Raw genomic sequence first — 21,792 nt, forward strand, 5'->3', positions numbered from 1 at the left:
TCAGAAACTCACAAGAGAAAAGCACCGTACAATCATTATTTTTGTGAATTCTTGTACTGCAATTTACGTTTTTCTTATTTCAATCTTGTTTTTAGACATTATTTTCAATCGCACTTTTAATTACAGTGTCAATTTTTGTTTTTTAATTATAGAAACTCTCTTTCAAATTTAAACGGTCTCTGTAGATTTGTTTAAAAACTCTCGAGGTTTTTTAGATTTCTTTAAAAACCGTTCACTTAATTTTATTTTAAACTTTTTAATTTAAGATATAACCTCTAGCATATTCACACAAAGGCCACTTGCTGAAAATTCACAGAACCCGTAATTAATAAGAAAATGAAAAAAAACATGGAACATAAATTAAAATTTATAATAGATGAGAATGTCGTTTTCATTCAAAATAAAATTTCCAGTTAAATTTAATTGTTATCCATTTAAATGTAAATAATAGAAAGGCAAAATCCATACGGAGGTCCCTCTACTATACCATTTTTGTTCAGGAGGCCCCTACTCCAAAGTTGTTCACGTTTGGATCCCTCTACTTGATAAAATCTAATTTTTACACCCTTAAATGGATAAAAATTGGCGAGTGTATCACACTCTCCGTTAGTGAGAGTGGGGAGAAAAAAAAATGATATGATATTTATTTATTTTTAATAAACTATGATGTGTAATTGTTTTTTGGGTGACATGGCGACAATAAGGAAAAAAACTTGCTGACTGGACATTTTCTTCCTTTCATTCTTTTCTTTCTCAGATTTAACAGAAACGGTGGCCTTCCTATCTGAATTGTAAGCCTCCGTTCGATAAATCACCAATCTATGTCCGACCACGCTACGTCCTCCGATCCTCCACCACAACAACAACCTCTAAAAATAGAAACCCACCCAGAGAAATCAAGAGTAATTGCAGTATCAATATTCCCAACTCTCAACTTATAAACAAAAACCCAATTCACTAACACATCAATTAGAAGAGCACCACCATAAATTAAAGTTGCGTGCAGTTGTAAATGGAAGAATTTAACAAGCAGAAGAGGCATAAAATGCATTGCAACAACCTTCGTAAATCACGAAAGAAATACGCCCAGAAAGAGAAAAGCGCAAAAATATATATGATTGAACAAAACGGCCATTTCAATCAAAGAACAGAGACACCTTGTGCTTAAGACATCTTCTTGGTAATGGTAGGTGGAAGCATCAGTTGTGATGGATCATTGTGATTTTGGTTAGCGTCGGAGTCGGAGTTAGCATATGATGGTCACCGGAAAAAAAGAGAGGTGTTGTTATGTAGTGGATTGGGGAGCAAGAGCAAGGGGGCCAAGAGAAGATGAATCAATGTCCTGAGCAGCATCTCCACTGGTAACATTGAAACTCATTTGGTCACTTGAAGAAGAAGAAAAAACTACGGGTTCAGTGGCTATGGCGGCAAGTTCAATACTTAAGTTTAGATCTTGCGATTCATAGTTATAATTATCGTTACCAAGCATCACATATTGTATGCCATTAACAGAAATTTACGTTAGAAATAAATGAAAAGTCACAGTAAAAAGAAGTAAATTAAAGGAGCCATGTAAATGGAGAAGAAAAGTATTAGGTGGTGGCGGTGGAACTGAGGAAAAGGTGTGGGTTGAAATAAACCTAAGTGGTGAGCCCATTTTTTTAAATTATTTTGTTTGGATGTGTCAAAGAATGAGAGATTATTTTGATGATGTGGACTGTCAACACAAAAACTTACTCTGTTAATTAACGGAAAAGGAGAGTGTGATACACTCTTCAATTTTTATCTGTATGAGGGTGTAAAATTTAGATTTTATCAAGTAAAGGGATCCAAACGTAAACAACTTTGAGATAGAGGCTTCCTAAACAAAAATGGTATAGTAGAAGGGCCTCCGTATGGGTTTTGCCTAATAGAAACCATTTTTCATTCTCACTTCCATATCCTCTTTTTTCTATAAATTTTTTTAATTAAAATCTAAACCACAAAAGTGACTTAGAAAAACCACCACTATTCGAGATGTTTTCGCAAACTTTGGACTACCACATCCAAAAAGAAAAAGCATTACAGCCTAGAGAAGAAGCAGCTAACAAAGAATCTGAAGTCCCCTTAATTCATGAGGATCAAAACAATCAAAATGTCAATTCTCAGATTTCATCTTCTACTACATTACAAAATCTCTATTGCAAGATCCAAAGAAAAAAATGCAAATATCTTGCACAAAATTCAAAGCATGTTTTGCCAACTTACAAAATGATCAATTATTTTCGGAATGGGAATGGTACGGATTGTGATTCCAAAGTTATACAACAATAATACCCTTCACCCATTCCCACATAATTCTAAAATTTTCGTCATCACCAAATGATCTGAAGAACCAACACTTGAGAAGGATCCACAATAAAAGAAGAAACATATGGACAGAACAAGGGGGTTACCTTTCCTATAGACAAACAAATCTCCCCAATCTTCATCTCAAAAATTATCCTTTGCTTGCCGAATAGCACCTAACGCTTCCGCGTCGGTTGCTTCTGCTGGGATTTTTAGTGATGTCCGTATTTCAGCACTTGAAGCGCGAAGGAACGGATTACATGCCTTCTCAATCTTCAAAGTAGTTGGAATCTTAACACGAGAAAAATAGAAAGTGAATTTCAATATGCGAAACTAAAGGCATGATAAATATTAGGGATAATAATTATCAATTTTTGAGTTTACATCAAAGTTACTGTTTCTCCTCGGCATTTAAGAAATTAAGGTTTCCCCCAAAATTTCAGTTATCTAATGCCTTCATTTTTCAAAATGCAGGGGACAGCAGTAATTTTGACAACACTGAAGGGGTTGATGGCAATTATCCCTAGTAACAGACTAACAGTGAAGAGTACTATCAAAGCAATTTTCTTTTCAAATTTCATGATCATGCAGAAGTTTGCATAGAATTAGATAATGTAACTGCTCATAATTTAACTTGACTGGTACTAGTAAGAAAAGCCAATCATATGAACAGACGGTTTAGAGCAATATGTACACGTAGCTCAGTTGTAATATGGGAGTCTGTATGTTCATGTATGTGGCAAGATGAGATCAGTGTGTATGCATGAAAAAGGGCAGAGGGCTTACTGTTGGCACATCTTTGCTGCGAAGATGGGCTACATAGGCAGCATAAGACCGGAGTGTCTCATTATTGGGTTCTATAGACAGTGCAAACTTTGAATTACTCTGTCAATCATCACCTCATTTAGTTATTGCAAATTCTAATATTGAGTTAAATTAAGCAAGAATTACAGGAAAGATGATCTCAACTAACCAACGTATATTCATGGCCACAGTATATATGTGTGTCCTCTGGCAAAGCTATGATCTTCTTGAGAGAAGAATGCATCTGGAACAAGCTACAACAGTTAGTAAGAGATTCAATCACTTCTAAAAACTAGTGAGTTCGCGTATACACATATACAGGCACTATGGCAATCACCAATCACAACATATTTAGCAGTCTATCAATTATGAGGGGAGGATAAAACCTATTTGGCAGATAAATTCCAAAAGATAAAGGGTTTGAAAAAGATAAATTCCATAATTGGCAGCACCAAAAGCTGCATCACCACAAATGTACATGAAATGGTGTGTTTTTGGATTAAATGACTTCAGCAAAATTTTATAAAATTCATTTATAAATGATCATAGTGGTGTTTGGTTTGTAGAATTGATCATATTTATGTCAAATGAATTACTAAATAATTTTATTTACAAACAAAATAGTTCTAGAGTAAAATTAAAGCAACCAAAGGGTAACAACATTACCTGCTGAGGTGTCCCTTCAAAAAGCTTGCCACATGATAAGCTAAACAAAGTATCTCCTGTAAAAATCACTCCTGATCCAGGAAAGTAGAAACTAACATGGCCTACAAATAAGTGAAAGCAGAATATTAGAATGTAGAAAGAAGTAGAATGATCATTTACAGGTGTGAATTATAATAACAGATTATATCTCAGTCTGCATTTGAATGATTTTAATCATCATGTGAGCAAAAGCCAAAATGAATTCTCTTGTTTGCAATCAAAAACAGAGAAATGGTAATTCAGATAAACTATTTGCTACTCTTTATGAAACTACTCACAAAATACCAATGACCAAAATAAGAAAGTTAATGATGCAACAAACGATAGGACCTAGCTAATGGAACAAATATTCTTATCTATCAAAGCGTTTTATACCGTTAATTATAATTCAATAACAAAATCCAACCTCGTGTATGACCGGGAGTTTCCATAATAGTCACCTCATGTCCTGCAAACATCCATTTATCCCCATCATTCAGGGCTATGTCAATGCCAGGAATTCTGTCTCTGTCAATTCCTGGACCAATTACCTACAAGCAAGAGATATAAAATAACAAATCCATATATGTAAGATTTTGATACTGAACCACTTCAGACAAAGAAATTTTTTTTATTAAATATGGGCTTGTAATCCAATGGCTTCCGCAGAAGTGTGCTTTAGTGAAAGTGGCAGCAGAGAGACTAACTGGTAATTGATTTATCATTTAACTTCCTTGTACTTCATGCTTAGCATGCTTGCTAGTTACTACACTTAATTAGAATAAGTTCATCTATCAAACTTGTTTCATTAAATTAAGCTTCATGTCAGAAGTCAAGAAATAAAAAAGTAGTTCCATGGAAATATAAGCACCGGAGGCACCGACATTCTCTATAAGGGACTAATTAAGACTATTATCATATAATCACATGAGTCCAAATTTGCGCATGCTCTCTCCGTGTCCACTCTCAGCTATTTAAGAGGTTCCCATATGTAAACAATTGCTGGCTAGACTTGTCATCTATAAAAGACTCTGCCATCTTAAGTAGTAACATAAGAAGGAAAATCTACAATTCCAAAGAAAATCTATAAAACATTGTCAAAACATAAGTAAAGCTTGTGATTTCTTGTGTCAGGGCTTACTCATAGGAAAGCAACATGTTCATATAGGAACTAATGGAAATACAATAATCATACCTTTGCACCGTACCTTGCTTTCAACTCTTCATTGCCTCCAGTGTGATCATGATGATGATGAGTGTTTAATATATAGGTCAAATTTCGGTTTTTCTTACTTAAAGCATTTATAATAGGTGCAGATTCAGATGGATCAACGACCCCAACTGTGCCTGTATCTATATCATGTAGAAGATATGCATAGTTGTCCCTAAGGCATGGCACCTGAAGATGAAAAATGAAGCGAAAGATTGATATTGAACATAAAATTTGCAAGACGTGCAGCCAATATAGCAACCCCTGAAACAATTTCAGAACAGAGAGAAGTAATCACCAACTCAATCTGCAATGAGGAAGACATATTGGAAATACTGCAAAACTGAGCAACTTTTAGAGTACGACTTGCTCCACCACGCAAGGTCTTAAACGGAATAGACAACAAGTGCATGAAACCATACAAGAGACCTTTTCTAAAGCAAAGCTGTCTTGCACCTGGCCGTACGCAAAACCCACTCCTTGCCTGTAACAACAACAACAAAACTAATAAAATGTTAAAAAAAACAGAGTACTAAGACAACGCTGGTAAGAAATCTGATCACCGCATGAAGAGGCAAAACCTAGTAAAAGAATTCAACTTGCAATGTATGCATACAAACCAAATTACCAAGGTCCACAAATAAAACTCATTATACATTGTAAAAATGATTAATCTTTTACTTGGATTACCCACTCAAATTTCAAAGTCAAATCCTGAATTCAGTGTTTCAATCTACAAAATTTACTTGGATTGATTGATAACCCAAAGCAAAGTTTACACCAGGAAAATCAAGTACCCAGGAATGAAAAGTTTTTCAAAAAGCCAAAAACAAAAACAAAATGCAAAAAAATCAATACCCATGAAGCAATACTGCAGAAAAGAAATACCCAATTACTCAAATTGAACAAATTCTCACATCATAAGATTCCCAGAATTTAACAAAAATAACACAATTAAGAAATGAAAAAAAAGAAGCAAACCCTAGTGCAAGGAATGGAGGCCATAGCACAAGAAGCTTTCGAGATGATCTGCATCACCCTCGAATTATTGAAGAGGAGGAGGAAGAGAGAGCTATTTTATTATTTTTGGATGAAAAAGAAAGTGGTTGAGAGAGTAATTGTGATTCTGTGGGTTGGCAAATTGGTGGCAATTCTCATACACTCGCACGGAATCATTATTAAATAAATCGCCAGAAATTTAATATACCACATAATTTTTATGAGGACTTTTTTTAAAAAAGTAAGGATAATTTCTACTTCTTCCGTCCCATTTAATAAGGGACATATCTTATTTCTATTTATCCCACTTAAAAAGGTCATATCGTGTTTTTTTGCGCTAATTTATATGAATTTTTTTATCCCCTTTTTTCTTTCCATAATTAATGACTATTAGTCTATACACAAAATATAAAACTATCATAAATAGGGATAAAATAAAAAAACATTATAATAGTTAATGCTTTCTTAAAATATGTGAAAAAATCATTTGTCCCTTCTTAAACGGGATGGATAGAGTATAAATTGCCGTTCAAAAAATGAACAAAGCAGGGACGTAGCCACATGCACCACAAGAGAGGCATTTGCCCCTCTTATTTTTAGAAATTTACAATTTTTTATGTGAAAGTTAATTTTAGTTTGTACAAATTACTTAGAAAATAATATATATTGACCCCCTTAGTTTTAACAAAATTTAATTTCTACATGTTAATTAAGAAAATAAAATATTTTGCCCCTCTTTATTTTAATTTCTGGCAACGCCCCTGGAACAAAGGGTCAACGCGCCCCTTAAACTTGTGACACGGAATCATCCAATCCAATTTATACTTTTTTAATCAACTAACCCCAAAACTCTTCATTTTTAGGTCAAATAATCTAATAATTGTATTTTTAAAATGCATAAACAACAAATCAGAGGTGAGAGATGTAAAAAGTAAATAAACTTTCCTAATTGTCGCGATATAATTATCCTAAATCTATTTTTTAAAATAAAAATATAAATGATGGGATTATATGACCCAAAAATGAGGAATTTTGGGGTTAGTTGTTCAAAAAAGTATCAATTGGGTTATATGATCTCGTGTCACAAGTTCAAGGGGCGCGTTAACCCTTTGTTCTTTAAAAAAATTACTCCCTCGGTCCGAAAAAAATAGGCTTATTTCTATTTTAAGCGTTCCAAATTATAAACTTATTTTTTTTAGAAAATAGTTAACTAAATAAATATCTAAAATATCCTTAGTTAAATTAGTTTTAGTCAACTAAATTAAATTGATAATGGCTTTGATAATAATAATAATTAATGCTTTTTAATAGTTTCAAAAATAATTTTATATGTACTTTAGGAATGGGTTTAAATTATTAATTAATAAAAATATATTAAAAAAATGAATGCATTAATTATTTTACAAAAATATTATAGAGAGTTGGTATTACTCTAACTAAATAAACTAAATTTCTTAATATATGTGCAAATTAAATAAGTCTATCTTTTCCAGACGGAGGGTGTAATAAAATTTATAAATAGTCTTTTTTTATCTTCAATCAATCATGCTAACGCAATACAAATATGTGTTGAGGAGTCATTCATTTATATGTTTCTCATGTTGATTGAATGAAATTTAGCCTTTGAATATAAATAAAAGACACAACATATTTAAGATTTGTCGCATTCGTGAAAAAAATAATACACTCAATAACTGAACTAAGCTATATATTGATTTAATTGTCGTTTTTGACAATTAAATTGTCAAAAAAAAAGTGGACTACTATTTACCGTCCTAAATTACTACTCACTGTCCAACCTTTTACCAAAATATTCCTAAGCCATTTTCAATTTTTAAAAAATAAATTTAATCCTCTCAATTCAACTAAAAACTCAAAGAATATCCGAGCAAATTTACAATAAAAATGTCAAAATCGACTAGAAATAGAGGACGGAACCTCCGCTAAGTAATCGGTTTTTATTTTTTTCGTTTTTAAATTTTTAATTTTTTTTTTAATTTTTTTTTAATGGGTCATCGTCCTCAGATGGCAATGGCCTATATGGATGGCGATGGCCCATAAGGGCCATCACCTTAATTTGGCAATGGCCCTTATGGGCCATCGGCTTGATTTGGTGATGTCCTATAAGGGCCATCGCCAAATCAAGGCAATTCACCTTATGGGTCATCGCCATCTCAAGGCGATGACTCATTAAAAAAATTTAAAAACAAAAAAATTAAAAACCGATTAATTATTAGAGGTTACCGTCTTCTAGTTTTAGGCGATTTTCATATTTTTATTATAAATTCGCTCAGTTATTTGTCGGGTTTTTAGTTGAGTTGAGAGGAATGAGTTTTGTTTTTAACTGAAAATGGCTTACGGATATTTTAGTAAAAAGTTGGGCGGTGGATAGTAATTAAGGGCGGCGAATAGTAAAATCCAAAAAAATTGTCATTTTTGACAAATGTCTAAATAGATTTTGGTTTTTTATAAATTGAAATTAAATGTTTTTTTCTTTTATGATAGAAACAAAAAAAATTATACTAATATTTAACTAAAATAATAAATTAAAATTATTTCAAAAATAAAATAAATTTAACTATATCAGATAAAAGATGATTGTTTTAGGAATAACTAAATTATGAAATTTCAAATTACTAAAATTTATAAATTTAATCAAAATCACTATTTAATAAAAATAAATTTTTATAAAAAAATCGTTAGTTTTGATAAATTTATCATTTAAATTCTCACTCTAAAATGATAAACTTAAAACAGTTTTTTTTAAAGAGTGTTTTAAATATCATTATATATTTATAGATTGTATATTTTTATTTTTTTAATAATTGAGAAAGGAGAGTGCTTTGTGAAAGAAATTAAATTTACGATTGCGCAAAATTACTATCTAGCGTTTATATTACTTAAGTTATAACTCAATTGTTATATTTATAGATTGTAGAGAGAAGGCTCAAAAATGACTCTAATATTGCCAACTAGGCTCTTATAGTCTATTTATGTTTTTTGAGACTCAGTCATGACCTTTATATTACTAAAACCTAAATTTGCAATCTTTTAAGACATTGTTCCTTAAAACGTTAAAATACAATATTTTTATTCTACAAAATTGTAAATAAAAACATCATCAATAATGTTTTTTAAGAATCTTTAAAATTATAAAAATAAAATATTTTACATATAAAAAAAACTCATTTTAAACTTTTTATTTAAATTTTTATAATGATTAATTAAAATTAATATTAACCTTTTTCTCTTTTTAATAAAATTCATATTTTTGTTTCTCAAAAATTTAAATTTTATCAAAAAATAAAATTAAAAATTAAAAATTAAAAATGTAAATTGAAAATTGAAATATTATTAGCTATGCACGAAATATAAAATAAATTTTGACATCCTTTATGTTTGAAAAATTTAACTATTTTTTTTTTTTTTTTGAGAAAAGAGTGACTCTTTCATTAGCTTTAAGATTACCATTTGGTGCATTCTTAATAAGTTGGGAATCAACTTGATACACAGACATATAATTTGACTAAAGAGATCTTATGATGACGTCAATCTTTTACAAAGTCAATAATACAATTTTGAATATCGACATGTAACGATTAAAAACAATTAAATTTAATTTCTTTAAAAATATATTTAGCATATTTTATAATTTTAATATGAATTTTTAATTTTAATAATTTAACGTATATTTTTTTTTTGTAATTTTAAACGTCAAACAATTTTTTGTCATAAAAATAGTGATGCGTATATTGGAATAGACATTGTTCCGGCGTCCACATCACATATTTTAACGGAAATTTGATTGGGGTTTAAAATTACAAAAAACTGATAGTTGATGTCCAACATTACCAAAATTGACAATTCGTGTTAGATTTGCAAAATACGCTAAAATTCGTGATTTTTTTTACAATTAATCCATTTTTTTTACAATGATACAAAACTCATAAATTAATATAAATTTAATTGAGAAATTGTTTATTGTGTTATATTCTACTATTAAATGAAAATTAATATTTTTAAAAGTCAAAATGGTCATATATGCCCCTACATTTGAGTTTAAGATAATGTATACCCTTATAATTTAAAAAGGTGTATATATGTCCTTAACACTTTTAAATGGACTTGATGGATATCTTATGAACCAAGTCTTGTGTGATTCGCCCCCCGAGACTGACCTCGAAACTCGCCGGTGGATGATATATTAAACAATCAAGATCCAGATATGGATATTTAAGGATCCATGAATCTGAATATCAATAATAAAGGAAGACTCTGAAAGACCTGGATATTTTAGAAGAATAAGGAGATACATTCCTATTCGGAGTCGTACTCCTATTCAAGAAAGATAACTTTATTTAGGAGATTCATTTCTAAATAAACTCCATGATCTTGGATTTGCATGTCAAATAGGAATCTCTTTCCTAGTTTGGACTCTACAAGGTATTCACACACTACTATTATATAAAGAGGTCGAGGTATGCCTAAACTGACAACATATTACAATTACAATACTATCATAAGCTCGATACTGAATTAAGCATCGAAGTGCCATCAAACAACCACCGTCCGATGAGTAGTCTAATCTTTGTTTTGCCGGTCAAAGGTTGTCAAAGGAGATTCATAACCCGTCACGAAAGTCGAATCCATCAGAACTCATCTAGACCACTAATATTTTTCAAAAATATGCCATAACCGTGTTCAATGTGTAGGCTTAAATGAGCCCATTTAAAAAGGTTAAGGTCAATATATGCACCTTTTCGAATCATGAGGCATAAATGATCCTGAGTCCAAGCATTAGGGGCATATATGACCCTTATTCCTTTTTAAAATAAATAGGCATAATCCAGTTTTAAGTTCGTGTACTTTTAATTTTCTTATACTTCTAAATGTAGAGTTGAGTCGATGCACTTCCATTTTTCTTCAACGTAAGTCATTTTGTTAGCGCGTGTATAACACGTTTATGAGAGTAGAAATTCATCTTTGTATTTTGACATATAGCGAACAAGTCTCCGTACTTTTATTTTTATACAAACAAGGTTCCTGTACTTTTATTTTTATGCAAACATGGTCTTTATATTTTTATTTTATAGAAATAAGGTTTCTGTAATTCTTTTTCATAAAAATAAAAACCTGAATTGACTTTATAATTATATATATTTAACAAATATATAATTTATTTAATTTATAATACAAGATGGTGATGAAATTTAATTAGTTTTTTATAATGTTTAAATTAACAATAAGAATATAAAACTAAATTAATAAAAAAAAGTTTAAGAATACTTTAACTAAATCTTTTTAAATTGAATATCCTTATAATTGTTTATAAAATTATATTAATGATTATTTTATTAAAATAAATATATTTTAAATGTTAAGGTCAACTCGAAATAAACAATTCAATAAAAAAAAATTAAATCCTTCCGCTCTTTGCCTCATATAGCTCCTCTAGAAATGGCAGTAGCCAGCACATCCTTTAAGATTGTATGACATACTCGAGTTCGAGATTGGCATAAATCAGGATTAATGTCCATTTATTCCTCTAAGTATAATATTGTTATATTATTTAAAAAAAATGAAAAATTATGATAATACATATCATTTTAATACTTTAATAAAACAAATTATTCAAATTAGTATTGTTTTTTTTAAGTCAATGTTTACTTTTTAAAAAATAAAATTCACTTTTATTTTTAAACATAATGAAAAACATTAATGATTATTCTTTTTTATTTTAAGCTAAATCAAATAATTAAACATCCAATAAAAACAATTTAAGAATTTATTAAAATAATAATTAAAAGAAATAAGTTTTGACATTATTATTTAATCTTATTCATAGTCATTAAAATAATTAATTTTAATTTAATTAAACTAAAAATTATTATATAATTATAATTTTTAATTTAGATTTATTTATATTATAAAATAATATATATATATATATATATATATATAGACACACACACGCACGCACGCACGCACACGCGTGCGCGCACACACACATATAAATATTTATATTATTCTTAATATTTATTGAAAATAAATGATAAGAAATTATTATAAAAAATGGATATTTAAGTTTTTTAATTAATAGAATTTGATAAATTACTCAGAACAAGGGGAAATCTGGTACAGTTTCGGGAACTGAGAATAGAGAACATGGTCAGAATGAGTGCCAGAAGGGGTTTTCGGACGTTCATTCTGACACTCAAATAAGTATTTGATGAAGAAGAGGAATATAGTAAAAATAGAAAGATTAGCGATGAAAAAAAAGTACCTTGAAATTTAAAAATAAAGTGATTATATAATGTACCTTTTCTTCACTCGTTCTTCTAGTGGTGAGGTGTTCCTCTATATTTTAGGTTGAGCTGGCTTTTTCGGTTATTTTAATGTTTGGAGCGTGGTTGGCACGATAAGTGTATGTCCTCTTACCAGAGAATCTTCAACAGTCCCCTTAACTAACGTGGTCTTTCTTTCTTTCTATACAAATAATATCCTTTATGCTTCAAGTCCGATATTTTCCTTTGTAATACTGGTCCAAGATGAGATATAAGACAATTCCGGATTAAGACTTTTTTAGTCAGGAATTACTCGTGGGCTTGTGGGTATATTCCATTCCTTTTGCTATAGTTGGTGATATATATATATATATATATATATATATATATATATATATATATATATATATATATATATATATTCGGAAGTTGTTTCACTTCAACTGGATTATTACTAATTCCCCTTTAGTCATGCGAATATTCATGTCCAGAATAAAAGGTTTTCCTTAGATTTAAAATTCGCTTTTCGGGAGTAGGGATTCGAGGAATCCAGTGTTGAGTTTGTGTTTCATTACTTGGGTTTAAGTGTCGCACTGCCTTCATATATTTTGATTAAAAATAAGAGAGCAATCATTCATTCCTTTTTAATTTGTAATTTTCTTGAGGTTTTGCGACAAAATTTAATTTTTTTGGGCCTTCTTTCATGGGTTTACGAATATGTTTGGCCTTTCATTTCTTAACTATCATTCTGAACGGTAGAATTTTTATTCAAAATCCTCATTAATGCGCTCTTATTTGTAACTGTTCACCATACTTACTTTTTTTTCCATGTACCTTTTCAATTTTCTTTGACCGTTTCAATTTTCTCTTATTGTTTTATCTGTAAAAATAGTTATTTTTATTTGTTCTTTTTTTTCTTGCATATTCTTTTTGAAATAGTGTCGAGTTTGCTTTTTTCTTCCTTCTATTGTTTCCATTTCTATGTTAAGAGCAAGTTGTTGAATATCGTATTTCTCTGTTTCTTTTGAAGTAAGAATTCTAGTATGGTGGTTATTATTTTTTGGTGAACGATGGGCCAGTTGTTTGAAGTTTCCTATTTTTTTACAAATACTATTCCCAGCAATTTTCTCTTAGAGATTATTTTTCTCTTAACAATGCTTAACATGAGATTTTACCCCCTTAGCGGATTTCTCAGTGTTGGTGTCTTGAGTCCATAGTGTAGCGTTGTTTCTGGCTGCAGTGGTGCCGGCTGATGAAGACATTAACAGGGACATTTAAGGGAGAGGTTTCCATTAAATCAGTATCAGAAGTTGGCCATTTTCTCGGGTAATTTTCAGTAACAGTCCCCAAACTTTCTTCTCTCTCCTCCAACCGTTCTTAAATTTTAATTTATATCCCAACAGTCTTCAGACTTTTATTGATATCCCAACCGTCCTTGCCATCAATGTTTTCTAACACCATTGACTTTTGCTTAGGTGGCATATGATGTGTATTTTCATTTGATGATGTGTATGCCTATATGACTAATTATTTCGTTTTTTAATTTGAATAATGACATGTCACTAAAATAACTTAACACATATAATTAAAAATATTAAATTCAACAATAATAAAAGCCTAATGTTCCCTCATCTCAGATTATCTTTTATGACATCATAACTTATAACTTTCATAATAAAACCCTATTCTCACTATCACCCTCATCTCACCCTCACTTCCATTGCAGCCGCCTTCGCCGTCCAGCACCGCCGCCTTCATCTTCTTGTCTCCGACACTCACATACGCCGCCATTCGCTCTTGCTGTCTCCTCTACCTCCGTTTCTCAAACACTTCCACGTCTGCACCGTTTGCTTTTGTTCTCCAATCATTTTCCAAAGGATACTTCTCTTTTTCTATATATTCATTCTTATTTCATTTTTTTTCATTTTGTAATGTAGGCTTAATAAGATTAATTTGCAGGAAATTTCTTCAAACTTGGGTCTGAACAATTTATTTTAATTAATCTCTTTTTATTTCAGTTTTTTTTTGTAAATTTTGGTTTTATTGTTTCTTAGGAAGGTTTAATCTTTGAACAAAGGGTCAACGCGCCCCCTGAACTTATGACGTGGGGTCAGCTAATCCAATTTATATTTTTTTGAGGAACTAATTCCAAAATTTCTTATTTTTGGGTCAAACACTCCAATAATTTTTATTTTTATTTCAAAAAATAAATTTAATATAATTAAATCGCAATAATTAGGGAAGTATCTAATTATTTTTTTGCATCCCTCATCTTTAATTTGTATTTTATGCGACTTAAAAATACAATTATGAGGTTATTTGACCTAAAAATGAAATTTTTTAGGGTTAGTTGGTCAAAAAGTATAAATTGGATTAAATGATCCCGTGTCACAAGTTTAAGGGACGCGTTAACCATTTGTTCATTAATCTTTTAACAGTATAATTTTTCTAATGTTTATTTTTGAGATCTGAGATTTTATATTTTTGATTTTTGATTTTAAATTTGATACTTGTGAGATTTGAAATTAATTTTTGTTTTAACATCGTCGACGACATCAGTAGCATTATTGGCCGCTGTGGTACCATCATCGGCGGCGGCGACAGTAACTTAACTGGTGATGAGAATGATGGCGGTGATTGAGACCAAAGTTCAGTAGATGAAGATATAACAAATAGATTCTTAGGATTTTATTTCATAACTAAAATTGTAAATTAATCATTTGTTTTGTTATTATGAATATAAATTATTCTTTTGATAAACAAAGCAGGTTCTTTTGACAATGTATATGCATGTGAAAAAATGATTATTATAATAGAAACTTTATTGATTTATTATTATTATTTGAATAAATCAATATTATTGATTATTAATTTATATTTTAATATACTAATAGTAATATAAGTTATTATGAGTTGTTAAATATAAATATTATTAATGTAAATTAATTAATGTAAATATAATTATTGACATGTGTTGATTTGTTATTGGTAATTGTTTAGTAGATGTGGCTATTGTGTGATGTTGACATACACATCAGATGACCTAAGCAAAAGTCAAATGGTGTTAGAAAAAATGGGCGGTAGGGACGGTTGGGATATCAAATAAAAATTTGAGGGCTGTTGGGATACAAATTAAAATTTAAGGACGGTTGGAAGAAAGAGAAGAAAGTTCGGGAACTATAGGTGAAAATTACTCTCATTTTCTCATGTGGGACTTTATGTAGTATTTCATCAATTATTAACATCAAATAATTATAAAAATTAATAAATTGAAATATTATATTTATTTCTAACAAAAACTCTAACTAATTTAGTATTTAAAATAAACTATTGTTGGCGAGATTTTCACCTTCAAACCTTTGAATTTATTAATAGGTAACCTTAGGTACTGATGCTTTAACCGGGTTGATTCTATATGAGATAAACAGGATTTGAATGACGTAACCCTAATTCAAGTGACGTAACCTGAATTCAAGTAATGTTGTCCAAATTGTGAATGACGTTGCCGCCATTTGATTAAACTAACATTATTAATCTGGGAATCCTGAGATCCAAGCGAAATTAATATCAATTCTACTCCTAAACTAAGATTCAATCCTGAGATTGAGATAAAAAGCTTGAACTTTGGTTTTTGATTAATGATGTGTTGATGAAAAATAATACATAATAATACTAGCTATTTATATGGAACAAACCCTAATAAAGAGTCCTAATTCTAATGAGATTCAATCTCCTAAAAAAAATAGAAACAAAAAAGCTAAAATAAAATACAGCTCTTATTTCGCTAAAATCTTAGATAAGCCCGCTCAGCTCGTTCCTTTTAGTTGTGGGCCGACGTATTTCAGGCCTTCTAAAAAACCCTCTGGGCCGGTGCAAACAATGCCCCCAACAAGCCTAAAGTTTAGACTTTGGGCTTGTTATTATCGGCCTAGGGACCCAAATAGGCTTCACTGCTCCTCTCAAAGCCCACACGGTAACAGTCTATTTGACTCTTGGTCTTCAGTAACTGTCGTTATCCAGGTATAAAATATTCATTATTTCCTTTTTTGGATTTACCTGAATCTTTGACTCCCGAAATTCTCTCAAATCTGTTGACTTTCTACTGATTTTCTAGATCCTAATCGCCCAGTCTTCAACCCGGATCGCCAACTCATCATGTCTCAACAAAAACAAGCCGCTCTCGAAGCATCCAACAAGATCGCCGAAGTTCGCTCTACCGCTCCATCAACTTTTTTCGAGGTAATTTCAGAACTAGACGACAGCCGATTCTCCGTAGGTCCGATTCTCACCACTCCTTCAGAACTTTGTGAAACCGCAGTGTCTTTCCCAGATCATGCTCCTCCTCGCTTCTCCGAACTCCACTACTCCTCTGTCTGGACTAGGGAAATCTTTAGAAACTGGCCGAGCACCAACGCCGATTATAAAAACTGGATCCTATGGCTTCATGGATACTATGGCGATGTTTGGAAAGTCACAAGATTATACGATCTGATTGGAATTAGTCAAAACACTTTCCCCATTGCCAAACACTACTGCTTCGGAGCCTCTCTATTCTGGTCGGATACTACCAACACCTTCTGCTTCCGACGAGGGCCGATGTCAATCACCTTACTAGATCTCGCATGTATGTTCAACATCAACATAACCGGCATCAGGATATCGCCTCTTAATTGTCAAACATTACCAAACCTACGCCTTAGACCTGAAAAATCAGCAAAAAGTTTTAAGAATTTTTTGTCTGCAAACATCGGCCAAAACAATCTTCCACCAACTGCTGATGAGCACATCGCCTTCTTAGCTTACTTTCTCGCCAAATTTATCATATGTCCAGCTTCTTTCAGGGTTACCCACGAATGTCTTCGAATCGCCGTTGCCCTCACCGAAGGTCATCCTTTAAATATGGGAGAATTCATACTTGGACTGCTTTACCAATGCATGCATAGTACGATAAAAAACAGTAAAGTGAAGACACACCGATGCTCCAGTGGACCGATGTGGATAATCCAAGCATGGTTGTTCATGTACTTTCCCGACATCGTTAGACTTCCAGAGCGATCCTCAGATGAGTGCTTCGGATACACACTTTTTCAAGGAGTTACCACCCTTCCACATTTAAAAGATGTCATCGCCTACTTTCTGGATACTCGTGAATCGCCTAATCCCTGGTGTCCGTTACTAAGCTGGCGATTCCCACCTAAATGGCTCACCTATGGTTGGGAAATAACTGAAGATACCATTATTGATGAAGAACTCCACTCCCAATGGTGGGACAACTGGTGCAACACTTTAACAAGCCGTAACCTTATGATCGGGATTAAGTTCAAAAACAGCGGATCAGAGGCTTACTGCTCGAATTACTTGTCAAGGCAATTTGGCTTTACCCAAGCGATTCCTTGCCTCTTTCTTATAGATAGGAATGATCAAGGACTTACCCGCTCAGCCCTGCCGACAACAAGATAGATCGGCTATCTCAGCCATCTTCATGAAGCTTATTTACCGTCTCCAGACGAGTTACCGATGCCTGATGGGAGTCCTTCTTATTCAAATGAGTTCGAAGAGTGGTGGGAGATAGTAATCAGAATCAACTTCGGAGTATCGGCAGAAGAAATTCTTAAACTGAATGTTTTTCAACTTCCTGAAACGAAGCGAAAATGTACTCACGTTGATGTTTTTCTATTACAGATGCCGCAGCAGAAGAAGAGGAAAGGTAATTATGAGCATCGCCTTGAAATCGTTAAATTTGAGCGCTTTTACAAATTCAAGTATGATCCTTCAAATAGCCCTCTTCTAAGCTTAAAAATGGAAAATCAAAGAAGAGAAACGTGGCGAAAATATATCCTTAAATGGAGGAAAGTATGGGAGAAAAAATATCCACATCGCTCTTATCCAATTTTCCAAAAGCATATTCGCCCCCCTTTTCTTTATAAAGCACCCTTAGTACCAGACTCTGAATATATGTTAGCAAATAAAAAACCAAAGTCTCGCCCTAACAAGGTAACGTTTACTGGTTATTTTGTGCCAGGTGATTGTAAAGACATCGCCTCTCTTGTCAAAGAACTCAAAATCCCTGCTGGTAAGTTTATAATCTTTAATCTGCTTTCTTTTATGACTTCAAACTGCCTCACTATGTCATTTTTTCTTTTCAGAAGTAGAGTCCGAGATGGAAGGGATGATCCCATCAAAGGAAGAGGAAGACGAGCAACCTCTGAAGAGGAAAAGAGCTGGGAAATTGCCAGCCGTATCGCAAGCGGACAAGAAACCTAAACCCAAACCTTCAAAATCCAAGTCAGCAGTTGTTCCACCGATAATCATCCCCAAAGAAAATTCTTCTAAACAATCCGAAACTGAAACCCCAAAGAAAACCAGCAGCACTCGCATCTCGATCAAGATGAGTGGGGGTTCCGTTGATCACCCTACTGCTGCAGCGTCGCCTGCTTCTGTGTCGGCGACATCGACTGTCTCAGTACTTCGCCCTTCAAATTTGAAGCCGGACATGACCCGTACTGAGGCTTTAAAGGTACACCTCTTATCAAGTATTTTCGTCATCGCCTATGATCTCAATACTAACTTACATTTTTTCAGACCAAACTTCTTGCTTTCGATTCTGATTCGGAGAGCGATGTGGAAGGCTCTACTGAAGGTTCTTCCAGTTCTGAAGAGTCAGACACTGGCGATTCTGAAGCTGACGTGGCTCTCCACCTGAACACTATGGTGGCGATGAAGGAAAAGGGGGTCCAAGTACTAGGTGATCCAGACGAGTCTAAATCGTTGAAGACATCGCTGGAGGCACTTCTTTTGGTGAAGGATGAGAGCAAAGTTGCAAAAACGACCAAGACCACCATCGCCAAAATAGTGAAAGAGCTCTCAAATCTGACAAAACTTTATGCCGAAGCTGCACCTGCCAGAACCTCATATGAGCAATCGCTGGAGACCAAACGCAAGCTTGATGATGAGTTCGGTTCATTGAGAACTAATGCGAAGAAGACTTCAAACGAACTCGCCCCTCATACTACAAAGATGGACAAACTCAAGTCCAAGATTGAGGAACTTCAGGCAGAGCTTAAGGCCGAAGAAGAGATCGCCGCACCACTGGAGAAACAACTTGACGATTTTATTTCACAGTGGACTGATCTGAAGAATCGCCGGAACCAACTGAAGAAAACACTGGCGAATGCTGAGAAGCGATTGATAGGAGTATTTTACTCCTATAATTAGGGTCGATTTTACTCGGTTTTCATCATGTGTAGTATTGTTTTTATACATTATTTGGCGTTTTTACGTTTAATAGTGTTTGTTAGTGTTTCAGTGGAAATTAGGTGAAAAACGACGATTTGGGGCAAATTTATGGTGGATTGCGTGTACGAGTAAAAGCGTAGCTTGCGGACGAAGATATTGAAGTTCACGAACGAGATTGAGAAAAAAATGGGTTGTTCCCGTTCGAAACAAAGGTTTCTCGAACGGGAACCATGCAGAATGAGCATGAGTCTCGAACGAGAAGGCCTTGTCTCGTTCGGGACTCAAGAAGGAATCAACATCTCAAAGCTCTCGGTTCAAGTTTTTTTCGAACGTGAATAAGGCTCCCGTTCGGGAACCATGTTAAAATTGGGCATGTCACGAACGGGACTATGGTTTCCCGAACGGGAAAGAAGAAAATTACGCGTGCAGCAGACTTTGAATTGGACTGAAATTCCTCCTCAAATTACAATTACAATTCCTATTACAAATTGATTTGTAATACGAATTAGAAGACTCCGGAACTTCTCCTACTATATAAAGACCTTGTACTAGACTCAATTTAGTGTGTAGAATAATTTAGACTACATTAGTTTTATTTTCATTCTCTTAAAATAGCGTTTTAGCTTCTGTTTCTCAGCAGTTTATAAGTAGTTTATTATTAGTTTCTGCAAAGAACGATTGTGAAGATTTCAAGTTTAATCTAGACGATTCTTCCGAAATTGACAACTCCGGTATTTATTGTTCTAATTATGTTTAATTCTTCATCTTCTTCTTTGTTTAATTTAAGCTTAAGCATGTGTAACTAAATCCTTTGTTCGGGGATTGATATGAACACTTAGATTAGTTTTCGAATTGGATTAGGATTTATTAAGTGAGTAAAATTGTGTTTTAATTACTAAGATTAATGCTTGAATTAATTTGATCACTTAGTTCATGATTTTGTGTTTAATTAACTAATTGAGAGATTGTTAATTAAATAGACATAGGTAATTAAAAATTTAGAGGAAAACGCCGTGAGAGCGGGTTGGAATTTAGGTAGTCGTTGAGTTTGCTTCATAATTACAATTTAGTTATTTAATTCAGTTTTAATATTGTGAGAGCAAGTTAATAATTAATTAGCTAATTAGGTTGTGATTTTATTTGAATCTTTGAGGCTTGAGAGAGCGGGATTCGGTGCATTAGAATAACTCGATTCATAATAAAATCACTAGATAAATTTTGATCCATTCTTCTACTAGTTTATTTGGAATTATCAATCCTTGAGCTTTTTACCATTATTGTTTAAACTTCAATTTATTTGTTTGATTTCAGATTTTTAGTCTAATTACTTGAGTTAATTCACTTTAGATTATAATTAGTTTACACAAATCCATTTATTTTCCTACTAGCCAATTAAAGAATATTAGAAATTAGTTGTTTAGTTCATTGTTCCTTGTGGGATCGATACTTGGTCTTCCAAGTTATATTACTTGCCCGATATCGTACACTTGCGATTATTTGCCAACAAGTTTTTGGCGCCGTTGCCGGGGAGCAATTGCGATTAAATTAATTAAAAGTATCTTATTCTTAGATTGAGTTAGTTCTATTTAATTTTAGTTATTTTTATATTCTTGGATTTTACGTTGGTTTTCTTGTTTGTGTTTACGCAGGAGTTTTGGTTAGTGTATGCCTAATACACGACGTGCCAGAAAACCGCTAGAACCGTTTCAGTCAGATTTAACATCCTTCGAAAGAAGTATCCGAAAAACAGCGCGGAAATCCAAAACAATGGAGGACGACCGTAACCCTCCGTTGAATCACGAGGGGATTGTTCCACCACCACTACAGGATGGCCTAGCTCTTAATAGGCCAAACGAGAGGGTTGCCCCTCTTCCCGCAAGACGTACCTTGGGTGAATTCTTCTTACCCAACGTAGACAACGCCAACTATGGATGTTTTGCACCTCCTATACTCGCTAACAATTTCAAAATCAAGCCGGGAACGATTCAACTACTTGAGAGTCGTTGCCAATTTTATGGGTTGGAACGCGAGGATCCAAACGCCCATCTTTCAAAATTCACGGAGGTATGCAACACATTCAAAATCCAAAATGTGACGGAGGATCAAATCAAGCTTCGTCTTTTTCCTTTCTCTTTGAGGGATAAGGCGAGGAATTGGATTCAATCACTTCCAAGCACCTCAATCACAACATGGAAGCAATTGGCACAAGCTTTTCTCAATAAGTATTTCTCTATGGGTAAGACCGCA

The 21,792-nt window shown here is 32.8% G+C and overlaps 1 protein-coding gene across 1 annotated transcript; it reads right to left on the reverse strand.

Annotated features, from left to right (window-relative positions):
- Positions 1-2,084: 2,084 nt before the first annotated feature.
- Positions 2,085-6,184, reverse strand: LOC126664781 (probable hydroxyacylglutathione hydrolase 2, chloroplastic). The gene is made up of 8 exons (XM_050357331.2): positions 6,008-6,184; positions 5,325-5,510; positions 5,012-5,215; positions 4,244-4,367; positions 3,799-3,899; positions 3,302-3,376; positions 3,115-3,213; positions 2,085-2,619 (listed from the first exon to the last, which is right to left on the reverse strand). Exons 1-8 carry the CDS (start codon positions 6,059-6,061, stop codon positions 2,473-2,475), a joined length of 990 nt encoding a protein of 329 aa, XP_050213288.1. The 5' UTR covers positions 6,062-6,184; the 3' UTR covers positions 2,085-2,472.
- Between the last annotated feature and the right edge of the window lie 15,608 nt (positions 6,185-21,792).

The sequence above is a fragment of the Mercurialis annua genome, linkage group LG1-X (genome assembly GCF_937616625.2).
Source record: "Mercurialis annua linkage group LG1-X, ddMerAnnu1.2, whole genome shotgun sequence".
NCBI classification, from domain to species: Eukaryota; Viridiplantae; Streptophyta; class Magnoliopsida; order Malpighiales; family Euphorbiaceae; genus Mercurialis; species Mercurialis annua.

Excerpts from the sequence above, each read along its gene's own strand:
- LOC126664781 (XM_050357331.2), bottom strand. The coding sequence starts at position 6,061 with ATGCAGATCATCTCGAAAGCTTCTTGTGCTATGGCCTCCATTCCTTGC. Across the intron at positions 5,511-6,007 it reads CCTCCATTCCTTGCACTAGG|GCAAGGAGTGGGTTTTGCGT; the intron begins GTTTGCTTCTTT and ends TTGTTGTTACAG. Across the intron at positions 3,377-3,798 it reads TTGAAGGGACACCTCAGCAG|ATGCATTCTTCTCTCAAGAA; the intron begins GTAATGTTGTTA and ends AGCTTGTTCCAG.